At 46.1% G+C, this 23629-nt stretch overlaps 1 protein-coding gene across 6 annotated transcripts in view; it reads left to right on the forward strand.

Moving 5' to 3' along the window:
* The window catches only part of mapk10 (mitogen-activated protein kinase 10), a 573858-nt gene that overhangs the window by 364195 nt on the left and 186034 nt on the right, over positions 1-23629 (forward strand). For all 6 annotated transcript variants that reach the window (XM_070871055.1, XM_070871058.1, XM_070871056.1 and 3 more), the window contains one exon: positions 10223-10281. In XM_070871055.1, the coding sequence (XP_070727156.1) occupies positions 10223-10281 (59 nt within the window). The remainder of the gene's footprint in view (positions 1-10222; positions 10282-23629) is intronic.

The raw sequence follows: 23629 nt of genomic DNA on the forward strand, positions 1-23629 counted from the left end.
GAATGACCGAGAGTTTCCCGGAATCGGGAATTCCTCCCGCAACGCTGCCCTCAGCAGCCCTGGAGATCAGCAATTTAAACTTTTCCCCCGTAATGCCCCCCACAAATTTTGTGCATCACCGGCTGCTGTTGGAGAAGCCTCCAGCTCGGTAACGTTACCCGCAGAGCATCAAACTCATGGAGCGCCGTCAAGAGGGGGCAGGAGAGTCGGCAATCAATGGGGGACCTCTGAAATGGGGGGAGTGTCTGAACTGAGGGGAGTCTTTGAAACAGGATTGGGGGAGTCTGAAATGGGGGAGTTTCTTGGTTCCCCTCTTTTCACGCCCTTGGTTTCCCCTCGCTATCTACTCACGAGTGGCCTCCTGGTTAGAAACATAGAAAATAGATGCAGGAGTACGCCATTGGGCCCTTTGAGCCAGCACCACCATTCAATATGATCATGGCTGATCATGCCACTTCAGTATCCCACTCCTGCTTTCTCTCTATACCCCTTGATCCCTTTAGCCATAAGGGTCACATCTAACTCCCTTCTGAATATATCTAACAAACTAGCCTCAACAAATTTCTGTGGTAGAGAATTCCACAGGTTCACAATTCTCTGGGTGAAGAAGTTTCTCCTCATCTCGGTCTTAAATGGCTTGCCTCTTATCCTTAGACTGTGACCCCTGGTTCTGGACTTCCCCAACACCGGGAACATTCTTCCTGCATCTAAGCTGTCCAATCCCCTCAGAATTTTATATGTTTCTATGAGATCCCCTCTCATTCTTCAAATTCCAGTGAATATAAGCCTAGTCGATCCAGCCTTTCTTCATAAGTCAGTCCTGCCCTCTCGGGAATCAGTCTGGTGAAACTTCGCTGCACTCCCTCAATAACAAGAATGTCCTTCCTCAGATTAGGAGACCAAAACTGTGCACAATATTCAAGGTGTGGCTTCACCAAGGCCCTGTACAACTGCAGTAAGACCTCCCTGCTCCTATACGCAAATCCTCTCGCTATGAAGGCCAACATGCCATTTGCCTTCTTCACCGCCTGCTGTACCTGCATGCCAACCTTCAATGACTGATGTATCATGACACCCAGGTCTTGTTTTACCTCCCTTTTCCTAATCTGTCACCATTCAGATGATATTCTGTCTTCCTGTTTTTGCCACCAAAGTGGATAACCTCACATTTATCTACATTATATTGCATCTGCCATGCATTTGCCCACTCACCTAACCTGTCCAAGTCACCCTGCAGCCTCTTAGCATCCTCCTCACAGCTCACACTGCCACCCAGCTTAGTGTCATCTGCAAACTTGGAGATATTACATTCAATTCCTTCGTCCAAATCATTATTGTATATTGTAAATAGCTGGGGTCCCAGCACTGAACCTGCCAGTCTGAAAAGGACCCCTTTATTCCTTCTCTTTGCTTCCTGTCTGCCAACCAGTTCTCTATCCATATCAATACATTACCCCCAATACCATGTGCTTTAATTTTGCACACTAATCTCTTGTGTGGGACCATGTCAAAAGGCCTTTTGAAAGTCCAAATACACCATATCCACTGGTTCTCCTTTGTCCACTTGACTAGTTACATCCTCAAAAAATTCTAGAAGATTTGTCAAGCATGATTTCCCTTTCATAAATCCATGCTGACTTGGACAGATCCTGTCACTGCTTTTCAAATGCGCTGCTATTACATCTTTAATAATTGATTCCAACATTTTCCCCACTACCGATGTCAGGCTAACCGGTCTATATTTCCCTGTTTTCTCTCTCCCTCCTTTTTTAAAAAGTGGGGTTACATTAGCTACCCTCCAATCCATAAGAACTGATCCAGAGTCTATAGAATGTTGGAAAATGACGACCAATGCATCCACTATTTCTAGGGCCACTTCCTTAAGTATTCTGGGATGCAGACTATCAGGTCCTGAGGATTTATCGGCCTTCAATCCCAATCAATTTCCCTAAAACAATTCCCTTACTAATAAGGAGTTCCTTCAGTTCCTCCTCGCTAGACCCTCGGTCCCCTAGTATTTCCGGAAGGTTATTTGTGTCTTCCTTAGTGAAGACAGAACCAAAGTATTTGTTCAATTGTTCTGCCATTTCTTTGTTCGCCATTATGAATTCACCTGATCCTGATTGCAAGGGACCTACATTTGTCTTCACTAATCTTTTTCTCTTCACATATCTATAGAAGCTTTTGCAGTCAGTTTTTATGTTCCCAGCAAGCTTCCTCTCGTACTCTATTTCCCCCCTCCTAATTAAACCCTTAGTCCTCCTCTGCTGAATTCTAAATTTCTCCCAGTCCTCAGGTTTGCTGCTTTTTCTGGCCAAGTTATATGCCTCTTCCTTGGATTTAACACTATCCCTAATTTCCCTTGTTAGCCACAGTTGAGCCACCTTTCCCGTTTTAATTTTATGCCGAACAGGGATATACAATTGTTGAAGTTCATCCATGTGATCTTTAAATGTCTGCCATTGCCTAGCCACCATCAACCCTTTAAGTATCATTCGCCAGTCTATCCTAGCCAATTCACGTCTCATACCATCGAAGTTTCCTTTCTTTAAGTTCAGGACCCTAGTCTCTGAATTAACTGTATCACTCTCCATCTTAATGAAGAATTTTACCATATTATGGTCACTCTTCCCCAAGGGGCCTCGCACAACAAGATTGCTAATTAATCCTCTCTCATTACACAAGACCCAGTCTAGGATGGCCTGCTCTCTAGTTGGTTCCTCTACATATTGGTCTCGAAAACCATCCCTTATACACTCCAGGAAATCCTCCTCCATAGTATTGCTATCAGTTTGGTTAGCCAATCTATATGTAGATTAAAGTCACCCATGATAACTGCTGTACCTTTATTGCATGCATTCCTAATTTTCTGTTTGATGCCACCCCAAACCTCGATACTCATCATATCATCATAGGCAGTCCCTCGAGATCGAGGAAGACTTACTTCCACTCCTGGAGTGAGTTCTTTGGTGGCTGAACAGTCCAACACGAGAGCCACAGACCCTGTCACAGGTGGGACAGATATTCATCGGAGGAAGGGAGGGTGGCACTGATTTACCACATGCTCCTTCCACTGCCTGCGCCTGACCTCTTCACACTCGCAGCGTTGAGATTCAAAGAGCTCAACGTCCTCCCAGATGCACTTTCTCCACCTCGGACGGTCTTCATCCAGGGTTTCCCAGGCGTCAGTGGTGATGTCGCGCCTCACCAGGGAGGCTTTGAGGGTGTCCTTGTACTGTTTCCGCTGTCCACCTTTGTCTCGTTTGTCATTAAGGAGCTCCACATATAGCAGTTGTTTAGGAGTCTTGCGTCTGGCATGCGAACTTAGTGGCCTGCCCAATGAAGCTGATCTAGCATGGTCAGCGCTTCAATGCTGGGGATGTTAGCTTGGGCGAGGACACTGGTGTTGGTGCGTCTGTCCTCCCAGGGGATTTTCAGGATCTTGCGGAGACATCATTGGTGATATATCTCCAGCGACTTGATGTGTCTTCTGCAAGTCGTGCATGTCTCTGACCCATATAGAAGGGCGGGAATTACTACAGCCCTGTAGACCATGAGCTCGGTGGTAGTTTTGAGGGTTGATCTTCGAACACTCTTTTCCTCAGGCGGCCAAAGGCTGCACTGGCGCACTGGAGGCGATGTTGAATCTCCACATCAATGTCTGCCAGTGTCCCTGACTACTATGTGTGCGGGAAGTGTATCCAGCTGCAGCTCCTGTCAGACCGCATTGCGGCACTGGAGCTGCGCATGGATTCACTCTGGAACATCCGTGATGCTGAGGATGTCGTGAATAGCACATTTAATGAGTTGGTCACACCGCAGGTAAAGGTTACAAAGGCAGATAGGAAATGGGTAACCATCAGGCAGAGCAGGAGTAGGAAGGTAGTGCAGGGGTCACTCCAAAACCGATATATTACTTTGGATGCTGTTGGGGGAGTTGGCTCATCAGGGGAAGGCAGCAACAGCCAAGTTCATGGCACCATGGGTGGCTCTGCTGCAAAGGAGGGCAGGAAAAAGTGTGGGAGAGCTTTAGTGGTAGGGGATTCTAATATAAGGGGAATAGATAGGCGTTTCTGCAGCCACAATCCAGACTCCAGGATGGTATGTTGCCTCCCTGGTGCAAGGGTTAAGGATGTCTCGGAGCGGCTGCAGGGCATTCTGGAGGGGGAGAGTGAACAGCCAGTTGTCATGGTGCATATAGGTACCAATGATATAGGTAAAAAACAGGATGAGGTCCTACAAGCTGAATTTAGGGAACTAGGAGTTAAATTAAAAAGTAGGACCTCAAAGATAGTAATCTTCCCAGTGGTTAATAGTAGGGAGATTCCCCTGTAGTTGCCACAGTCGGATTTGTTCCCCTTTTTAAAAATTGACATGATCACTGCATCTCTGAGATCCCCCGGAATGCTCTCCTCCCTCCAAATGAGCGAGATGAGGTCATTTATCCGCACCAACAGCGCCTCTCTGCCATATTTTAGTGCCTCAGCAGGAATTCCATCCGCACCAGTAGCCTTGTTGTTCTTGAGCTGTTCTATGGCTTTGCCTACATCTTGCAGCGTTGGAGTTTCACTGAGGTGGTGGCGGGTTGCATGCTGCGGGATGGAGTTGAGAACACTCGATCAAAGGAAGAGTCTCGATTGAGGAGATCTTCAAAGTACTCCTTCCAACGGGCCCTGACAACCTCGGTGTCCTTGATGAGTGTTTCCCCGTTCTTTGTCAGAAGTGGGCTGGGGCCTTGGGAGTTTGGACCGTAGGTGACCTTGACTGCACTGAAGAATCCTCGTATGTCATGGCTGTCGGCTAGTTGTTGTATTACCTGCGCTTTCACCATCCACCACCTGTTCTTTAGGTCCTGGGTTTTTTGTTGGACCTCAGCCTTGAGCCGTCTGTAACATTGCTTTGTAGCACCTGAGTTTGGCTGTTGCTTGAGGCTCAAAAATGCTCTGCGCTTACGGTCTATTAGTTCTTGGATCTCCTGATCATTTTCATCAAACCAGTCCTGGTGTTTTCTGGTTGTGTAACCAAGTGTCTCTTCACAAGTCCTGGTTATGGAGGCCTGGAGGGCAGACCAAGCGCGGTGGGCATTGAACATCTCAGGGTCATCAAGGCACGCCAGGTTAGCTATGAGGCGCTGACTGTATAGGGCTCTCTTAGCTGGGTCTTTAAGTGCCACGGTATTAATTTTTTTGCGGCACTTCTTCTGCTGTCCCGTCTGCTTTGGGGCAATGTTAATATTGATGATGGATCGGATTAAGCGATGGTCCATCCAGCAGTCATCAGCTCCTGTCATGGCGCGGGTGATGCGCACATCCTTGCGATCCTCGGCTCGGACGATGACATAGTCCAGCAGGTGCCAGTGTTTGGAGCGAGGATGTTGCCACGATGTCTTGTATTTGTCCCTCTGGCGGAACAGGGTGTTGGTGATAAGGAGTTCGAATTCTCGACATTTTGGCAGGAGTAGGGTTTTGTTGGAGTTGGATTTCCCTAATTCCTCTCTGCCAATTACGCCTCCCCAGAGGACTCTGTCTTTGCCGATCCTAGCATTAAAGTCTCCTAGGAGGATCAATTTATCGGCCTTGGGAACACAGAACAGGGCTGTCTCGAGGTTGGAATAGAATCCCTCTTTAGCCTCATCCATTGCATCGAGTGTTGGGGCATATACACTGATGACTGTGGCGCATTACTACTGTTTGGTGGTCTGTACAGAACTCCCACTAGCGTTTTCTGCCCTTTGGTGTTCTGCAGCTCTACCCTTACAGATTCCACATCATCCAAGCTAATGTCCTTTCTTACTATTGCGTTAATCTCCTCTTTAACCAGCAACGCTACCCACCTTTTTTTCCTTTCTGTCAATCCTTCCTGAATATTGAATACCCCTAGATGTTGAGTTCCCAAGCCTTGATCACCCTGGAGCCATGTCTCCGTAATCCCAATTACATCATATCCGTTAACAGCTATCTGCGCAGTTAATTCATCCACCTTATTATGAAAGCTCCTCACATTGAGACACAGAGCCTTCAGGCTTGTTTTTTTAACACTCTTTGTCCTTTTAGAATTATGTTGTAATGTGGCCCTTTTTGATTTTTGCCTTTGATTTCTCTGCCCTCCACTTTTCCTTATCTCTTTTCTACCTTTTGCTTCTGCCTCCATTTTACTTCTCTTTGTCTCCCTGCATCGATTCCCATCCCCCTGCCATACTAGTTTAAACCATCCCCATCAGCACTAGCAAACACTCCCCCTCGGACATCGGTTCCGGTCCTGCCCAGGTGCAGACCGTCCGGTATGTACTGGTCCCACCTCCCCCAGAACTGGTTCCAATGTCCCAGGAATTTGAATCCCTCCCTCTTGCAGCATTCCTCAAGCCACATATTCATCTTAACTATCCTGCTATTTCTACTCTGACTAGCACGTGGCACTGGTAGTAATCCTGAGATTACTCTCTTTGAGGTCCTACTTTTTAATTTAACTCCAGCTCCCTAAATTCAGCTTGTAGGACCTCATCCTGTTTTTTACCTATATCATTGGTACCTATGTGCACCATGACAACTGGCTGTTCACTCTCCCCCTCCAGAATGCCCTGCAGCCGCTCCGAGACATCCTTAACCCTTGCACCAGGGAGGCAACATACCATCCTGGAGTCTGGATTGCGGCTGCAGAAACGCCTATCTTTTCCCCTTATATTAGAATCCCCTACCACTATAGCTCTTCCACACTTTTTCCTGCCCTCCTTTGCAGCAGAGCCACCCATGGTGCCATGAACTTGGCTGTTGCTGCCTTCCCCTGATGAGCCATCTCCCCCAACAGTATCCAAAGTGATATATCGGTTTTGGAGGGAGATGACCGCAGGGGACCCCTGCACTACCTTCCTACTCCAGCTCTGCCTGATGGTTACCCATTTCCTATCTACCTTTGTAACCTTTACCTGTGGTGTGACCAACTCACTAAATATGCTATTCACAACATCCTCAGCATCGCGGATGTTCCAGAGTGAATCCATGCACAGCTCCAGTGCCGCAGTGCGGTCTGACAGGAGCTGCAGCTGGATACACTTCCCGCACACATAGTAGTCAGGGACACTGGAAGTGCCCCAGATTTCCCACATAGCATAGGAGGAGCATGACATGGGTCTGGGCTCACCTGTCATGACTTAACCCTTAAATTAACTTAATTTAGCAACAATGCCAAATGTTTCCTACCGAAAGGAAAAAGAAAAATAGTCACCAATCCACCAGCCAATCACTTACCTGCTTGACTGTGATGTCACACTTCGATTTTGATTGTTTTAAATACTTTTTGTCCCTGCTCCTGTGGCTCCTCCAACACTAGGGCCTCTTTTATGGGTCTCTCGATCCTCCCGCTCATGCTCCTGTGGCTCCTCCGACTCTCGGGCCCCTTTTATGGGCCTCTCGATGCTCCCGCTCCTGCTCCTGTGGCTCCTCCGATTCTCGGGTTCTTAGAACTTCTTGCATAACGGCTGCTGGTATAACACTACGAGTAAAAAAACTCAACTACAACCTTTCTACCTCTCTTCTTCTTTAAGACGCTCCTTAAAGTCTACCTCTTTCACCTGTCCTAATATCTCCTTATGAGACTTGGTGTCAAATTTTGATAACACTGCTCTGAAGCACCTTGGGATGTTTTACTATGTTAAAGGCGCTATATAAATGCACTCGTGTCCTGTAGTTTCACAAACAGTTAAAGTTGAATGATTACATTGTCCATTTTAAATACGTGGATCGTGTCCCCTTTCAATCTTCCTTTTTCCAATAAAAAGAAGTTAACCTTTTTTTATATAAGTTGTTGTTTGTTAGGACCCAACCATTAGAAGGGTAAATTCCATAACATTTGTAGAAGTCATGTGATCAAATGTCACGTGATCTGGTGTTGCTTGATCAGGCATCACGTGGTCAGAATGTCACGTGATCAAACCTCCAAGAATGCCTTCAACCAAATTTGGTAACCCTAGCAGTGCATCATGTCACTGCTTTGGAACATGTCACAGACCATGCACCCTAGGCCGGGAAATTCCTCGTATCTGCTCCCACTCCGCCAGTGTTATTACACTGGAAGGGTGGCGGAAACACTGTTTACAGATTTCCATTGCACTTCCAGTGAAGTAACACAGGCAGAGCGGGAGTAGCTCTAAGGAATTTTCCTCCGTTATGATATTTTTTTGGACTGATTTCCTTTTCTCACCAACAGAGGAATAATAATCCAGATGACAGTCTTCTGTGTGGAATCATTTGCTTTGACAAAGTAATGATATTGTGCCACCTGATTTCATTGGTATCATATATTATTTTCCAGATTGATGGTCAATCATAAGTTCTAAGGCCTGGCAATTCCTTGTAGGTGGAAGTACAGCAGGAACTCCATTTACACATGTAAACAGTGTTTCCACTGTACTTCCAGTGAGGTAACGGCAGCAGACTGAAAGCATCTCTGAGGAATTGCTGACCTATATATTCTAGGGTTAACATTTTAGTCTTTTCAGTCCAGAGTGTTCACTTCATATTTTCTTGAAGGAAAATCGTTAGTTGCAGGATGCTAAAAATCAAGTAACTTTTAGTTTCTGCTGGTAAAACTCATTATAAAATTGCTGATACATAACATGTTTTCTATAGTCTGAGACATTCTTAGTAATTTTCCCATAGGGAGAGAAAATAAATTTGATTTTGTAAAGGTTATCCATTATATTTACTGTCTATCCTGATACATTATGAAGCCAGTAAGTGTGATGCATTGCTACTGTCTCAAAAATATTCTACTGTGTTTGCTGAATTTCCAGTCATAATTAGTATGCAGTACTGTATGTTTCATCAGAATGTGTATGGAATTATTCTGTGGAGGATAATTCAAATGCTGTTGTTTTGAAAATCATAACAGAGGATTTGGAATGCGTTAATTAGTATTTGTGTTTGGATTTTAAACCACTAATGGATTTGATAGTCTGGCAATATAAACACTATGGAAATGAACATAAGGATGAACATTAGATAGCTAACATTTTACATGCTGATGTTAAATAGTTCTAAAACATTCCAGAAAACTATTTTTGCTACATGCTTTCCATATCTCCATGCTGGACTCATTTAAGATACAGCTAAATGCTGAAAAGGGAAGATGATAGGATTTTAAGGAGTAGATCAGATGAACTGAGAGGCCTTCTTCAGCTTGGGATCTTGTAAGGCATAATCCTGATCAAATAGAGAATTCCATTACACCAAGTGATGCCCTATTCACTCTCATCGTAGAGTTCTGACCCAGGCAAGACTATTTCCATTCAGTATTGCCAATCAACTGCCCAATTTCACATCAATGCAGCAGCATGTGTTTGAAAAATAACCCTTGACAGATTAACGCTTTCTTGTAAATGGCTAATACTAGTTTATATTTATAATATTGAAGGATTTTCTCTTGTGACCTTGATGCATTGCACAATGTGTGGTTATAACTACAGATATCGGCAGATTGTCATCTTTTTAGCCATATATTCTACTGAGATCCCTGTGCTTGTATAAATGTTCAGGGCAAACTCATTCTTTGTTGTTTACGAGTCAACTGTATTGCACGTCCTAAGAACAATAAATAAGTAAGTAATTTTGAGCTGCTTGATGTGCAGATACCTATCTTCCAGCAAGTAGTCAGGTTCTATGCAAACTATTGTGATTTTATATTGTCCATTCTGCAAAACCGCAAAGTAATAATCAACATGAAATTGTGGATTGCGTATGAATAATATGTTATACAGTTCAATTTTTGCTATTTCTGGTTCTTATTGTCTAACAAAACTCCAACTGCAGCTTTCATTCTCACTAAATGAAAACTGCATTCAACTCAGCCATAAGTAGTAGGAAATTGCATAAAACATGCATAAAACTCTATTGGATTTTAATTATTTGAACATCTTGTATTCTCTTTTTATGATCCTAGTATACGATGAAATAAAAATCATCTCTAAAGTAAAATACATATTTTAAATTAATTAGCTATATTTTATGGAATAATGATAATAGTTAATCAGGCTCATTAACTTTAGAAGTGGAAAAGACTTTAATGATTACTTTAAATATAATGTACATATATGTGTAGAAGATACATATACATAGGACTAACCACTGGCTCTGATTCAATGGTAAAATTCATGACAGTGATGATTTGATTTATGATTTGATGCAATTGCAAAACAATTTATAACAGTAACATATGTTTTGTTTCACAGATCATCAGTTTATTAAATGTGTTTACACCTCAAAAATCACTAGAGGAATTCCAGGATGTGTAAGTAATCCAAAATGTTCCTCTCCCAGGTGTTGTAAGCATTTATTTTACTGGGAATTGTTTTCCTCAAGTTAGATAGTAAAGGAAGTAGCAGCCACAATATCAGCTAAAAGTCCTGAAGCAGCTCACCATGGTTTTCTTCCATTCACCACAGTGGTATTTAAATATAGGAATGCAGTCCAGTGAACTTTATGCAACTGCAGCCAGTTTGCTTGCCCGCCATTGATGTACAATTAGTTTCTCTCTCTATTCCCCTCTTCGTCCCAGTATGGTAAGTATTCCATTTTCAAGTTTTGATGTTTTGTTGTTGTTACTAAACATATACAGTCATCCAGTCAGTTAGTCATAGGCAGTCCCTCGGAATCGAGGAAGACTTGCTTCCACTCCCAAAGTGAGTTCTTTGAACAGTCCGATACGAGAGCCACAGACCCTGTCACAGGTGGGACAGACAGTCGTCGAGGGAAGGGGTGGTGGGGCTGGTTTGCCGTGCGCTCCTTCCGCTGCCTGCGTTTGGCCTCTTCACGCTCTTTGTGTTGAGACTCGAAGAGCTCAACACCCTCCCGGATGCACTTTCTCCACTTCGGGCGGTCTTTGGCCAGGGTCTCCCAGGTGTCAGTGGTGATGTCGCACTTTACCTGGAAGGCTTTGAGGGTGCCCTTATAACGTTTCCGCTGTCCTCCTTTGGCTCATTTACCACGAAGGAGCTCCGCATAAAGCATTTGCTTAGGGTGTCTCGTATCTAGCATGCGAACCATGTGGCCTGCCCAGCGAAGCTGATCGAGTGTGGTCAGTGCTTTAATACTGGGGATGTTAGCCTGGTCGAGGACACTGATGTTGGTCCTCCTATCCTTTCAGGAGATTTGCAGGATTTGCAGGTTACATATACAGTAATACATAGTAAAGCAGAGAATTGCTAAGGGCAGAATGCCATTGCCTTATAATAGATATATTTAAGGGACTGAATGTATCTTTTACTTGTTTGTAACCAGGTTCCCTTGTCCTACTCTCGTAATTTAATTTAAAGTAAGATCAGACAGACCGCTTGGCAATGACTCAGCATCATATGAGCAATCTCAGCTCAGTCGAACCTGCAAAGTCCTCCTCATGAACATTTGGGGACTGGTGCCCAAGTTGGGAGAGCTGTCCCACAGACCAGTCGAGCAATAGGTCATACTCAAAGGACCGTATCTATCAGCCAGACTCCTCCATATCTTTCCTTGTGAATACTTGAAGGGAGTAATCATTCAGAATATTTATTATTTTATGTTGATTTTCTGTCTCAAGGCTGCTTGCGTGCATTAAGGTTTTCATTACTCTGACTGTTGTATCTTGATAAAGTAAATAGTGGAGCTCTCTATGATATTTGAACTTGCAGGAAATTTTTTACAAAGTTCCACATGAAAGACACTTTAAGCTGAAAGTCACGGATATTTAGGGTAGAACATGGGAGTTGATAAGTTGATTAGAAAATAGGAAACTGGGAGTCCATATGAGAGGATAAGGCAAGATATTGAGTGGAGACCCTCAGTGATTGAACCTTTTATTTCTAAGCTATATAATTGACCTGAGGCTAGAACCTCCACTTTTTCTGCCTGCTTAACGCCCATTTTACCACTGAAATGACATATAAAGGCCATATATCGCCCATTCTGGCACAAAATGGAAACTGACGGGCTTTTTTAGGAGACTTATCGGCGAGCATTATTTTCCCAATGGGCTAACACCGAGAAAAAAATATCACTGCCCACCAACTTTTTTGGGGCGGAATCAGCAGAATGGGCACCCAGCGTTACCTTCCGAACGGAATTAACACTGAGATTCAATATTAAATCCCGGCGACTATTTTTTGTCGCAAAGAGCATATTTACCCAAACTAACAGCCATGGAGATCGCCAATCTTCAATTTCACCACCTTGCACATATATCACCCAGAATATCGCCCGCTCAAAAAAATTGCCCCATAAAAGGTGGAACTAACCGGAACGAACGCCAGCAATATGGCTGGCATTTGTTAAATCCCACTCTTACGTGAGGAGCTGATATCGGCAAGATTTGACTGAAAGAGCGCTGATGTGAGTGACAACGCTGACACACTGCTGTGTGTGTGCAGCTCAGACATCAATGGTGCCCATAACCTTGGTGCCAGTTAAAGTTTACGTTGATTGATGTTAAGTTGTATTTAACCCTTTCATGGTAAGGAATCACTAGTGTGTAATGGTCCAGCTATTTGAGACAATTCGCAACAAGGTTTTGTTCAATAACAAAAGTTTAATACCAACATTGGTCTGAAATCATAAGTATCACAGCCAATAACACTCAACCCCCGCCCACACCCTGCTTTTTCCATCATTGACATCAATCACATGTTCAACATGTCCAGCAACACAGAATACAAAGGCAAAGCAGGAAAGTGGTCCCCAGCCCCCATACATTGTAACAAATTGCATACACCTAGATGGAGATATAACACAGACATCACCTGTGCACATGCACCTCACTTTCCTTCCCCCCTCCCTTTCTTCTCCCCACCTCTACCCCTTCCCCTCCTCGCTCCATGGTGCCGGCCGAGGAGCTCCTCAGGTAGTGCCTCATTGGGGGGTGATGAAGGCAGATGCATAGGTTGGATGGGTACGGGAACGGGGGGTGCTGAGGGGGCAACATTCTCTGATGCAGAAGCAGGATCTTGGTCCTTGCTCTCATCTGTCCTTCGCAGTGGTGGTGCGGAACTTAGGGGTGGAGTGCCACGCTCTGGGACCACTGGGAGGGCTGTGTCAGCAGTGTTCCTGGCTATTGCATCCAGGGACTCTGCCATGCATGGAATGTACTTGGTCATGGTGGCCAGCTATCAGGATATGCCTCCAAAGCTTCGATGAGCTGGTCACCAATGTCTTCAGTCCTTCTGGACAACTGTACCATCTCTCTGCTGTCATGTCGCGCTCGTGGAACACACCTGCCATGTGAACAAGACCTCCGCGTGGTTGGTGCCGTCCTGGGGACAAATGGGGTGCCCTGTGTAGAGGTGCTTGGGGCCGCCACCTCCAGAGTGGAGGCAGGAATGACCGGAGGACCAATAGATGGCCTTGGAGTGGAATGGCTTCTGGAACGTGGCAATGCAGGTTCTTCGAAGTCCGCACTCACATCCGTCGAGAACAGACCCAGCGGATTGACGGGCGACAATCGGAGCTCCTCAGCACCAGATGTAGTAGGATCGTCCGCCGACTCCGAATCGAGCTTTGTCATGCCGTTGCTAAGGACAGCCACACTTTACGGCAGAAGGTCAAAAAAATTTAATGCTACTGCCCATTTGATATCGCTTACGGTAACACCCATTTTCAAAAATGTAAACTAGGTGTTTTTAGAATAGGCGAGAAGTCGGTGATCTGAAAACCCTTTTTACCGCCCACGCTGCAAATAATGCCCATTTTTGGGCGATAAGCTCAAAAGTGGAGGTTCTAGCCCCTGGAAACTAAAACCAATTCCAAGCTTGTTAAAATTGCAGACAAAACTAAAATAGGGAGAACTGTAGCAACAGAGAAAGAAAGAGGAAAGAGTCACATTTATGTAGCATCTGATGACATTTCTCTGAAACATCACAAATGTTTCATATACAATGAACAGGCTCGTATGGAGCATAAACACCAGCATTGCCTTGTTGGACCGAATGGCCTGTTTCTGTGCTGTAAATACAATGTAAGGGGAAACTGGATAAGTAAATGAGAGAGAAATGAATAGAAGGATATACTGATAGGATGAGTTGGAATTAGGTGGGAGAAGGCTTGTGTGGAGCATTAACACCAGAATAGACTAGTTGGGCTGAATGTTTCGAGGCAATTCTATCTCATTTTAATTGAAGGCACCAGAGAGCTACACAGTAGCAAGAATACGACCATCAGTTACTATTGTTCTCTCCACTGGCGGTGAAAGCAGCAGCTTAAGGAAAAAATTGGATGACAGGTTATTAATACCACTGACTTGCCTTTTTCTATAACAGTCTCAGGATACGGGGTAAGAAATTTAGGACCGAGACGAGGAGAAATGTTTTCACTCAGAGAGTGGTGAACCTGTGGAATTCTCTACCACAGAAGGCTGTGGAGACCAAGTCACTGAATATATTTAAGAGGGAGATAGATTTCTAGAAACAAAAGGCATCAAGGGGCATGAGGAAAAAGCGGGAATATGCTGTTGAGATAGAGGATCAGCCATGATCATATTGAATGGCAGTGCAGACTCGAAGGGCCGAATGGCCTACTACTGCTCCTATTTTCGCTGTTTCTATGTTTCCCCCCAAGTCCCAGTAGCCCCACTGTCATTTTTTAAAGGGTGGAGGGGAATTGAATCCTTGCCAAAATTGCAGATTATAGCCTAGAAATTGGATAAGGCCCAAAAACGGGCGGGGGCATTGTGATGCGCGACCAACCCGCATGTTTGGAGCCTGCAGGCAGCACTGGAATTTGGTGCTGCCTGCTGATTAACATTACTGGGGCATTCAGCTCAGCACTGAACGCCCAGCAAGGACTCTGGGAGAGGACCTGGAGGCTGGAGCTCGGGCCAGGATCAGAGGGAAGTCAGGGCCAGGATCGGGGAAAGGTTGGGGCCAGGATCGGAGGGAAGTCAGGGCCAGGATCGGGGAAAGGTTGGGGCCAGGATCGGGGCGGGGGGGAGTCAGGGCCAGGATCGGGGAAAGGTTGGGGCCAGGATCGGAGGGAAGTCAGGGCCAGGATCGGGGAAAGGTTGGGGCCAGGATCGGAGGGAAGTCAGGGCCAGGATCGGGGAAAGGTTGGGGCCAGGATCGGAGGGAAGTCAGGGCCAGGATCGGGGAAAGGTTGGGGCCAGGATCGGGGGGAGATCGCAGGGGGCCTGGAGGTCAGAGTCGGGAGTGAGGTTGAATATAATAATGGTAAGTAAGTAGCTTTGTAAAAATTCGACGCTGTTTAGCATTTGTTTTCCCGAAGACAATCAGCGTTGGCGTTGGCTGCCTCAGATGTAGGTCAAATTTGTAAGAGGTAGCAGAAGCAGGCATTAGGCTCCTTATTTGAATATGTTAATGGCTTAATGGCTGCTTTAGACGAAGTTAAGCAAGAGCTCTTTTTTTGCCTTCACCAATTATTGAGGTACAGCATGTCCCAGCTGGAAGTAGACGGAAACAACACGGACGCCATTTGTCATGTATTCAACCAGCATTGTAACCCATGTATAATCTGACCTAAGTTGTCCACTGTGAGAACACTGACCACTCAGTGGTGAACTTGTGCTAGACACTCCTAACCTAGACCTTCAGATATAAAAGGGGAAGCTCCACCCACTTCCTTCACTTGAGTGCCATGAAATAAAGGACAGGTCACAGACTGACCTTCTCTCAAGCATGGGCCTCGTGTGCATTTATACTGTATAGTAACGACGTATCAATGGCGACAAGAAACTGGGATTTAAATCACGCGAGCATGGCCACTAGCAGAACAGATGAGAGGTAGTGATTCACATAAACCCGGACGCCAGTACACCACAAGGCCAGAGCGGTATCGTACGTGATGCGGGAAAAGATAGAAAGCGAATTGGACCGCCTGCTGAGGGAAGGCATCATCTCGCCAGTCGAATTCACTGACTGGGCGAGCCCGATTGTGCCGGTGCTCAAGGCGGATGGGTCGGTCAGGATATGTGGCGATTACAAGGCCACCATCAATCGGGTGTCACTCCAAGACCAGTACCCGCTACCGAGAGCGGAGGACCTCTTTACGACGCTATCAGGTGGCAAACTTTTTTCAAAATTGGACCTGACCTCAGCTTACATGACCCAGGAGCTGGCGAGTGAGTCGAAGAAGCTGACCACCATCACGACACACAAGGGGTTGTTTGAGTACAACAGATGTCCATTCGGGATTCGCTCGGCCGCCGCGATCTTCCAACGAAATATGGAAAGCCTCCTCAAGTCGATTCCAGGGACGGTGGCTTTTCAGGACGACATCCTCATTACGGGTTACGATACTGAAGAACACCTCCACAACCTGGAGGAGGTGCTCCGCAGACTGGACTAGGTAGGGCTGCGACTGAAAAAGGCGAAGTGCGTCTTCCTAGCTCCAGAGGTAGAATTCCTGGGGATGAGGGTAGCAGCAGATGAGGTCCAAGATGGAAGCGATCCAGAGAGCACCCAGACCCCGTAACACGACGGAGCTGCATTCATTCCTGGGGCTCCTGAACTATTTTGGTAACTTTCTTCCCAAATTGAGCACGCTGCTAGAGCTGCTACACGTGCTCCTACGCAAAGGTCGCGAATGGGTCTGGGGGGACAGCCAGGAAAGGGCTTTTGATAGAGCACGCAATTTGTTATGTTCCAACAATCTGTTAACGCTATATGACCCATGCAAGAAACTTGTGTTAACGTGCGATGCGTCGTCCTATGGTGTCGGGTGTGTGTTGCAGCATGTCAATGCCAAGGGTCAGTTACAGCCGGTAGCTTATGCCTCCAGAAGTCTGTCCCAGGCAGAAAGGGGCTACGGGATGGTAGAAAAGGAGGCGCTCGCATGTGTACATGCGGTAAAGAAAATGCACCAGTACCTGTTTGGCAGGAAATTCGAGCTGGAGACAGATCACAAACCCCTAACGTCCCTTTTGGCCGACAACAAGGCCATAAATGCAAACGCATCGGCCTGCATACAGAGGTGGGCACTCACGTTAGCTACCTATGACTACACAATTCGGCACAGACCGGGCACCGAAAACTGCGCCGATGCACTCAGCAGGCTTCCACTAGCCACCACTGAGGGGGGTACCGAGCATGCTGCTGAGATGGTTATGGCTGTTGAAGCTTTCGGAAGCGAAGGCTCACCCGTGACAGCCCGTCAGATTAAAGTTTGGACAAATAGAGACCCGCTATTGTCTCTAGTCAAGAAATGTGTCCTGAATGAGGACTGGATAGCCACGTACAGGGCATGCCCTGAGAAATTTAAACCATTTCACAGGCGCAAGGATGAACTCTCGATTCAGGCCGATTGCCTACTGTGGGGAAACCGCGTAGTCATGCCCCAGATGGGCAGAGAGGTGTTCATCAGAGAACTCCACAATGAGCACCCGGGCATTGTCACGATGAAGGCAATTGCCAGGTCACACGTTTGGTGGCCAGGGATAGACGCAGATCTGGAACTTTGTGTTCACAGGTGCAACACGTGTGCCCAGCTGGGCAATGCGCCCAGGGAAGCCCCCCTTAGCCCCTGGCCATGGCCCACCAAGCCTTGGTCACGCATCCATGTGGACGACGCAGGTCCTTTCATGGGGAAAATGTTTTTGGTTGTAGTAGACGCCTACTCCAAATGGATCGAGTGTGACATTTTAAATTCAAGCACATCCTCTGCCACGGTAGAAAGTCTACGGGCAATGTTCGCCACCCACGGTCTACCGGACATCTTGGTCAACGACAATGACCTGTGCTTCACAAGCACTGAATTCCAGGACTTCATGGCAGGCAATGGAATTAACCATGTTAGAACGGCACCATTCAAGCCGGCCTCAAACGGCCAGGCAGAATGAGCGGTGCAGATAATCAAACAGGGGATGCTCAGAATCCAAGGGGGTTCCCTACAATGCCGCTTATCATGCCTCCTGTTGGCCTATAGATCCCGACCACACTCGCTCACAGGGGTTCCACCCGCAGAGCTGCTAATGAAAAGGACGCTCAAAACCCGGTTATCCCTTATACACCCCACCATGAAAGAAATTGTCGAGAGCAGGTGCCGGTCACAATATGACTACCATGACAGGAGTGCGAGGGCGCGATGTATTGATGTAAATGACCCTGTTTTTGTCCTCAACTATGCTGCAGGGCCCAAATGGCTCGCAGGCACTGTGGTTGCCAAAGAGGGAAATATGATTCTGGTAGTTAAACTTACCAATGGACAAATCTGCCGCAAACATGTGGATCAAACAAAAAGGAGGTTCAGCAACCCCATAGAAGAAGCAGAGGAAGAACACGATGTAGAGTTCACTCCACCACAGGTGACCGAACACAGGAACCAAAGGGAGGAGAGCCCAGTCACTGTGGGCAGTCCGGACAGGCCTGAGGCACCGCAAACAGCAGACACTCAGGCCAGCGCCCAACAACCGGAGCCCCAACTCAGGCGCTCTACAAGGGAGCGTAAACCACCAGAGAGACTCAACCTGTGATCCCAATAAGACTTTGGGGGGGGAGGTGATGTCATGTATTCAACCAGCATTGTAACCCATGTATAATCTGACCTAAGTTGTCCACTGTGAGAACACTGACCACTAGGTGGTGAACTTGTGGGAGACACTCCTAACCTGGACCTTCTGATATAAAAGGGGAAGCTCCACCCACTTCCTTCACTTGAATGCTATGAAATAAAGGGCAGGTCACAGACTGACCTTCTCTCAAACATGGGCCTCGTGTGCATTTATACTGTATAGTAAGGACGTATCACCATTTTTTCCACAGAACCAGCCTTAACAGCTGGCGCTAAGCTGCTGAATTTCAGCTCCTATAACTATAAACAAGCTGGAAGCCAGGGAAGATCCTACCTGATCAACATCTTTCACCTTTGTTTTGAAGAAAGGACATCCCAATATTACTTTGGAAAGTCCTATGATGGAGTGTAGTTTGAAGAAGCATTTGGCACAATTATTGACAGTGAACTGGCAGCGTTCGCCATCATTCCGCCTTTGAAACTGTGCAGCCTAATCCGGAAATCCTAAATTGGAGTTTGTCATTCATTGCTCCTCCATCGGCTGCACTGTGCCCCCCCTCCCCTCCAGAGCTGGAAATCAGTGAAATCTCTCAAAACATGGGAACTGACAAAAATTTGGCTTTTCCGCAGTAATTATGCTGTTAAATATCCCATTAAATCAAAAAAAGCCCGACTTCATTGGACAGTCAGAGGAGCAGTTTGGAGCACAAGGCTGGAGCTGTGGGCAAATTTTAAAAAGCTAGCCACTGCAGCAGCAGAATCAACAACACGGAGGTCGGAAGCAGCGGGGAGTAGAGATCAGAATTGGAGAGGAGCGGAGGTTGGAAGCAGCGTGGAGCGGAGTTCAGAATTGGGAGGAGCGGAGGTTGGAAGCAGAGGCGATCAGCAAGGAGCGGAGGTCGGCATCAGCGACGTCCGGAGATCAGAAGCGGAGAGGAGAGGATAGACGAGGTATGGAGGAGTAGAGAGATCGGAGCCCAGAGGTGGAGCAGCGTGGACAAGACTAAGGGAAGGCGCAGCATGGGCCAATAGCGAGGCTTTGGGGTCGTGAGGCTCATATTGCACACTATGAATTCCACATAGAGAGAGGTCCTGTGGGAATGAGAAAGGAAGGAGGACAGTAGGAGTATGTTTGAGTTTGTGTGTATGTATTGGCACATGCGGTGGAGCCTGGTCTCCAGTTGTCTTGGATCACCTTGCCACTGGATCAAGACCTTGCTCCGTCAAACCCGTTTGGTGGCTGGTGTGCAATGGCCACCCTATGTTAAAAAAATTCACGCACAGTCATCTTCCACCATTTAAAACGAGTTCATCAGTCACCTGAGTACTCATTTTTAATATCGAAGCAAGTCATCCTTGAACCCAAGGGACTGCATATGATGATGATAAAGGCTAGACCCTTTTACTTTAGGTGCAACTGGGATTTTAGCAGTATGTTGTCTGCTAAACAAAGATTTTGGCCCTGAAAAACAAATTTTAATTTTATGCAGTGTAAAATTTATCCATTTTAATAAAAATACAATGTTTTAAGAAACTTGGCAGCAGCCAAGTTCATGGCACCGTGGGTGGCTCTGCTGCACAGGAGGGCAGGAAAAAGAGTGGGAGAGCTATAGTGATAGGGGATTCAATTGTAAGGGGAATAGAAAGACGTTTCTACGGCCGCAACCGAGACTCCAGGATGGTATGTTGCCTCCCTGGTGCAAGGGTCAAGGATGTCTCGGAGCGGGTGCTGGTCATTCTAAAAAGGAAGGGTGAACAGCCAGTTGTCGTGGTGCATATAGGTACCAACGATATAGGTAAAAAACGGGATGAGGTCCTACGAGACGAATTTAGGGAGCTAGGAGCTAAATTAAAAAGTAGGACCTCAAAAGTAGTAATCTCAGGATTGCTACCAGTGCCATGTGCTAGTCAGAGTAGGAATCGCAGGATAGCTTTTGAATACGTGGCTTGAGGAGTGGTGCACAAGGGAGGGATTCAAATTCCTGGGACATTGGAACCGGTTCTGGGGGAGGTAGGACCAGTACAAACCGGACGGTCTGCACCTGGGCAGAATCGGAACCAATGTCCTAGGGGGAGTGTTTGCTAGTGCTGTTGGGGAGGAGTTAAACAAATATGGCAGGGGGATGGCAACCTATGCAGGGAGACAGAGGGAAGTAGAATGGGGGCAGAAGCAAAAGATAGAAAGAAGAAAAGTAAAAGTGGAGGGCAGAGAAACCTAAGGCAAAAAGCAAAAAGGCCAAATTACACCAAAATTCGAAAGGGGCAAAGTGTGTTAGAAAGACAAGGCTGAAAGCTCTGTGCCTCAATGCGAGGAGTATTCGGAATAAGGTGGACGAATTAACTGTGCAGGGTATGATGTAATTGGCATCACAGAGACATGGCTGCAGGGTGACCAAGGCTGGGAACTCAACATCCAGAGATATTCAACATCTAGGAAGGATAGACGGAAAGGAAAAGGAGGCGGGGTGGTATTGCTGGTTAAAGAGGAAATTAATGCAATAGTAAGAAAGGACATTAGCTTGGATGATGTGGAATCGGTATGAGTGGAGCTACAGAATACGAAGGGGCAGAAAACACTAGTGGGAGTTGTGTACAGACCACCAAACAGTAGTAGTAAGGTTGGGGACAGCATCAAAGAAGAAATTAGGGATGCATGCAATAAAGGTACAGCAGTTATCATGGGGGACTTTAATCTACATATTGATTGGGCTAACCAAACTGGTAGCAATGCGGTGGAGGAGGATTTCTTGGAGTGTATTAGGGATAGTTTTCTAGACCAATATGTCGAGGAACCAACTAGGGAGCTGGCTATCCTAGACTGGGTGATGTGTAATGAGAAAGGACTAATTAGCAATCTTGTTGTGCGAGGCTCCTTGGGGAAGAGTGACCATAACAGAGTAGAATTCTTTATTAAGATGGAGAATGACACAGTTAATTCGGAAACTAGGGTTCTGAACTTAAGGAAAGGTAACTTCAATGGTTTGAGGCATGAATTGGCTAGAATAGACTGGCAAATGATACTTAAAGGGTTGACGGTGGATAGGCAATGGCAAGCATTTAAAGATCACATGGATGAACTTCAGCAATTGTACATCCCTGTCTGGAGTAAAAATAAAACGGGGAAGGTGGCTCAACCGTGGCTAACAAGGGAAATTAAGGATAGTGTTAAATCCAAGGAAGAGGCATATAAATTGGCCAGAAAAAGCAACAAACCTGAGGACTGGGCGAAATATAGAATTCAGCAAAGGAGGGGGAATATAGAGCATGAGAAGAGGCTTGCCGGGAACATAAAAACTGACTGCAAAAGCTTCTATAGATATGTGAAGAGAAAAAGATTAGTGAAGGCAAACGTAGGTCCCTTGCAGTTGGATTCAGGTGAATTTATAATGGGAAACAAAGAAATGGCAGACCAATTGAACAAATACTTTGGTTCTGTCTTCATGAAGGAAGACACAAATAACCTTCCGGAAGTACTAGGGGACCAAGGGTCTAGTGAGAAGGAGAAACTGAAGGATATCCTTATTAGGCAGGAAATTGTGCTAGGGAAATTGATGAGATTGAAGGCCGATAAATCCCTGGGGCCTGATAGTCTGCATCCCAGAGTACTTAAGGAAGTGGCCCTAGAAATAGTGGATACATTGGTGATCATTTTCCAACAATCTATTGACTCTGGATCAGTTTCTATGGACTGGAGGATAGCTAACGTAACACCACTTTTTAAAAAGGGAGGGAGAGAGAAAGCGGGGAATTTGAAAGCGGTTAGCCTGACATCAGTTGTGGGGAAAATGTTGGAATCAATTATTAAGGATGAAATAGCAGCGCATTTGGAAAGCAGTGACAGGATTGGTCCAAGTCAGCATGGATTTATGAAGGGGAAATCATGCTTGACAAATCTTCTGGAATTTTTTGAGGATGTACCTAGTAGAGTGGACAAGGGAGAACCCGTGGATGTGGTGTATTTGGACTTTCAAAAAGCTTTTGACAAGGTCCCACACAAGAGATTTGTGTGCAAAATCAAAGCACATGGGGTTAATATACTAACGTGGATAGAGAACTGGTTGGCAGACAGGAAGCAGAGAGTTGGGATAAATGGGTCCTTTTCAGAATGGCAGGCAGTGACTAGTGGAGTGAAGCAGGGCTCAGTGCTGGGACCCCAGCTCTTTAGAATACACATCAATGATTTGGATGAAGGAATTGAGTGTAATATCTCCAAGTTTGCACAAGACACTAATCTGGGTGGTGGTGTGAGTTGTGAATGGGACTTTAGGAGGCTGCAGGGTGACTTGTACAGGTTAGGTAAGTGGGCAAATGCATGGCAGATGCAGTATAATGTGGATAAATGTGAGGTTATCCACTTTGGGGGCAAAAACACGAAGACAGAATATTATCTGAATGGCGGCAGATTAGGAAAAGGGGAGGTGCAACGAGACCTGGGTGTCATTGTTCATCAGTCATTGAAAGTTGGCATACCGATACAGCAGGCGGTGGAGAAGGCAAATGGTATGTTGGCCTTCATAGCTAGGGGATAGAAACATAGAAACATAGAAAATAGGTGCAGGAGCAGGCCATTCAGCCCTTCTAGCCTGCACCGCCATTCAATGAGTTCATGGCTGAACATGAAACTTCAGTACCCCCTTCCTGCTTTCTCGCCATACTCCTTGATCCCTCGAGTAGTAAGGACTTCAGTATAGGAGTATAGGATTTGAGTATAGGAGCAGGGAGGTCTTACTGAAGTTGTACCGGGCCTTGGTGAGGCCTCACCTGGAGTATTGTGTTCAGTTTTGGTCTCCTAATCTGAGAAAGGACATTCTTGCTATTGAGGGAGTGCAGTGAAGGTTCACCAGACTGATACCCAGGATGGCAGGACTGACATATGAGGAGAGACTGAATGAACTGGGCCTTTATACATTGGAGTTTAGAAGGATGAGAGGGGATCTCATAAAAACAGATAAGATTCTGACGGGACGGGACAGGTTAGATGCGGGTAGAATGTTCCCGATGTTGTGGAAGTCCAGAACCAGGGGACACAGTCTTATGATAAGGGGTAGGCATTTAGGACTGAGATGAGGAGAAACTTCTTCACTCAGAGAGTTGTTAACCTGTGGAATTCCCTGCCGTAGAGAGTTGTTGATGCCAGTTCATTGGATATATTCAAG

This window comes from Pristiophorus japonicus, chromosome 2, assembly GCF_044704955.1.
Source record: "Pristiophorus japonicus isolate sPriJap1 chromosome 2, sPriJap1.hap1, whole genome shotgun sequence".
Classification (NCBI taxonomy): domain Eukaryota; kingdom Metazoa; phylum Chordata; class Chondrichthyes; family Pristiophoridae; genus Pristiophorus; species Pristiophorus japonicus.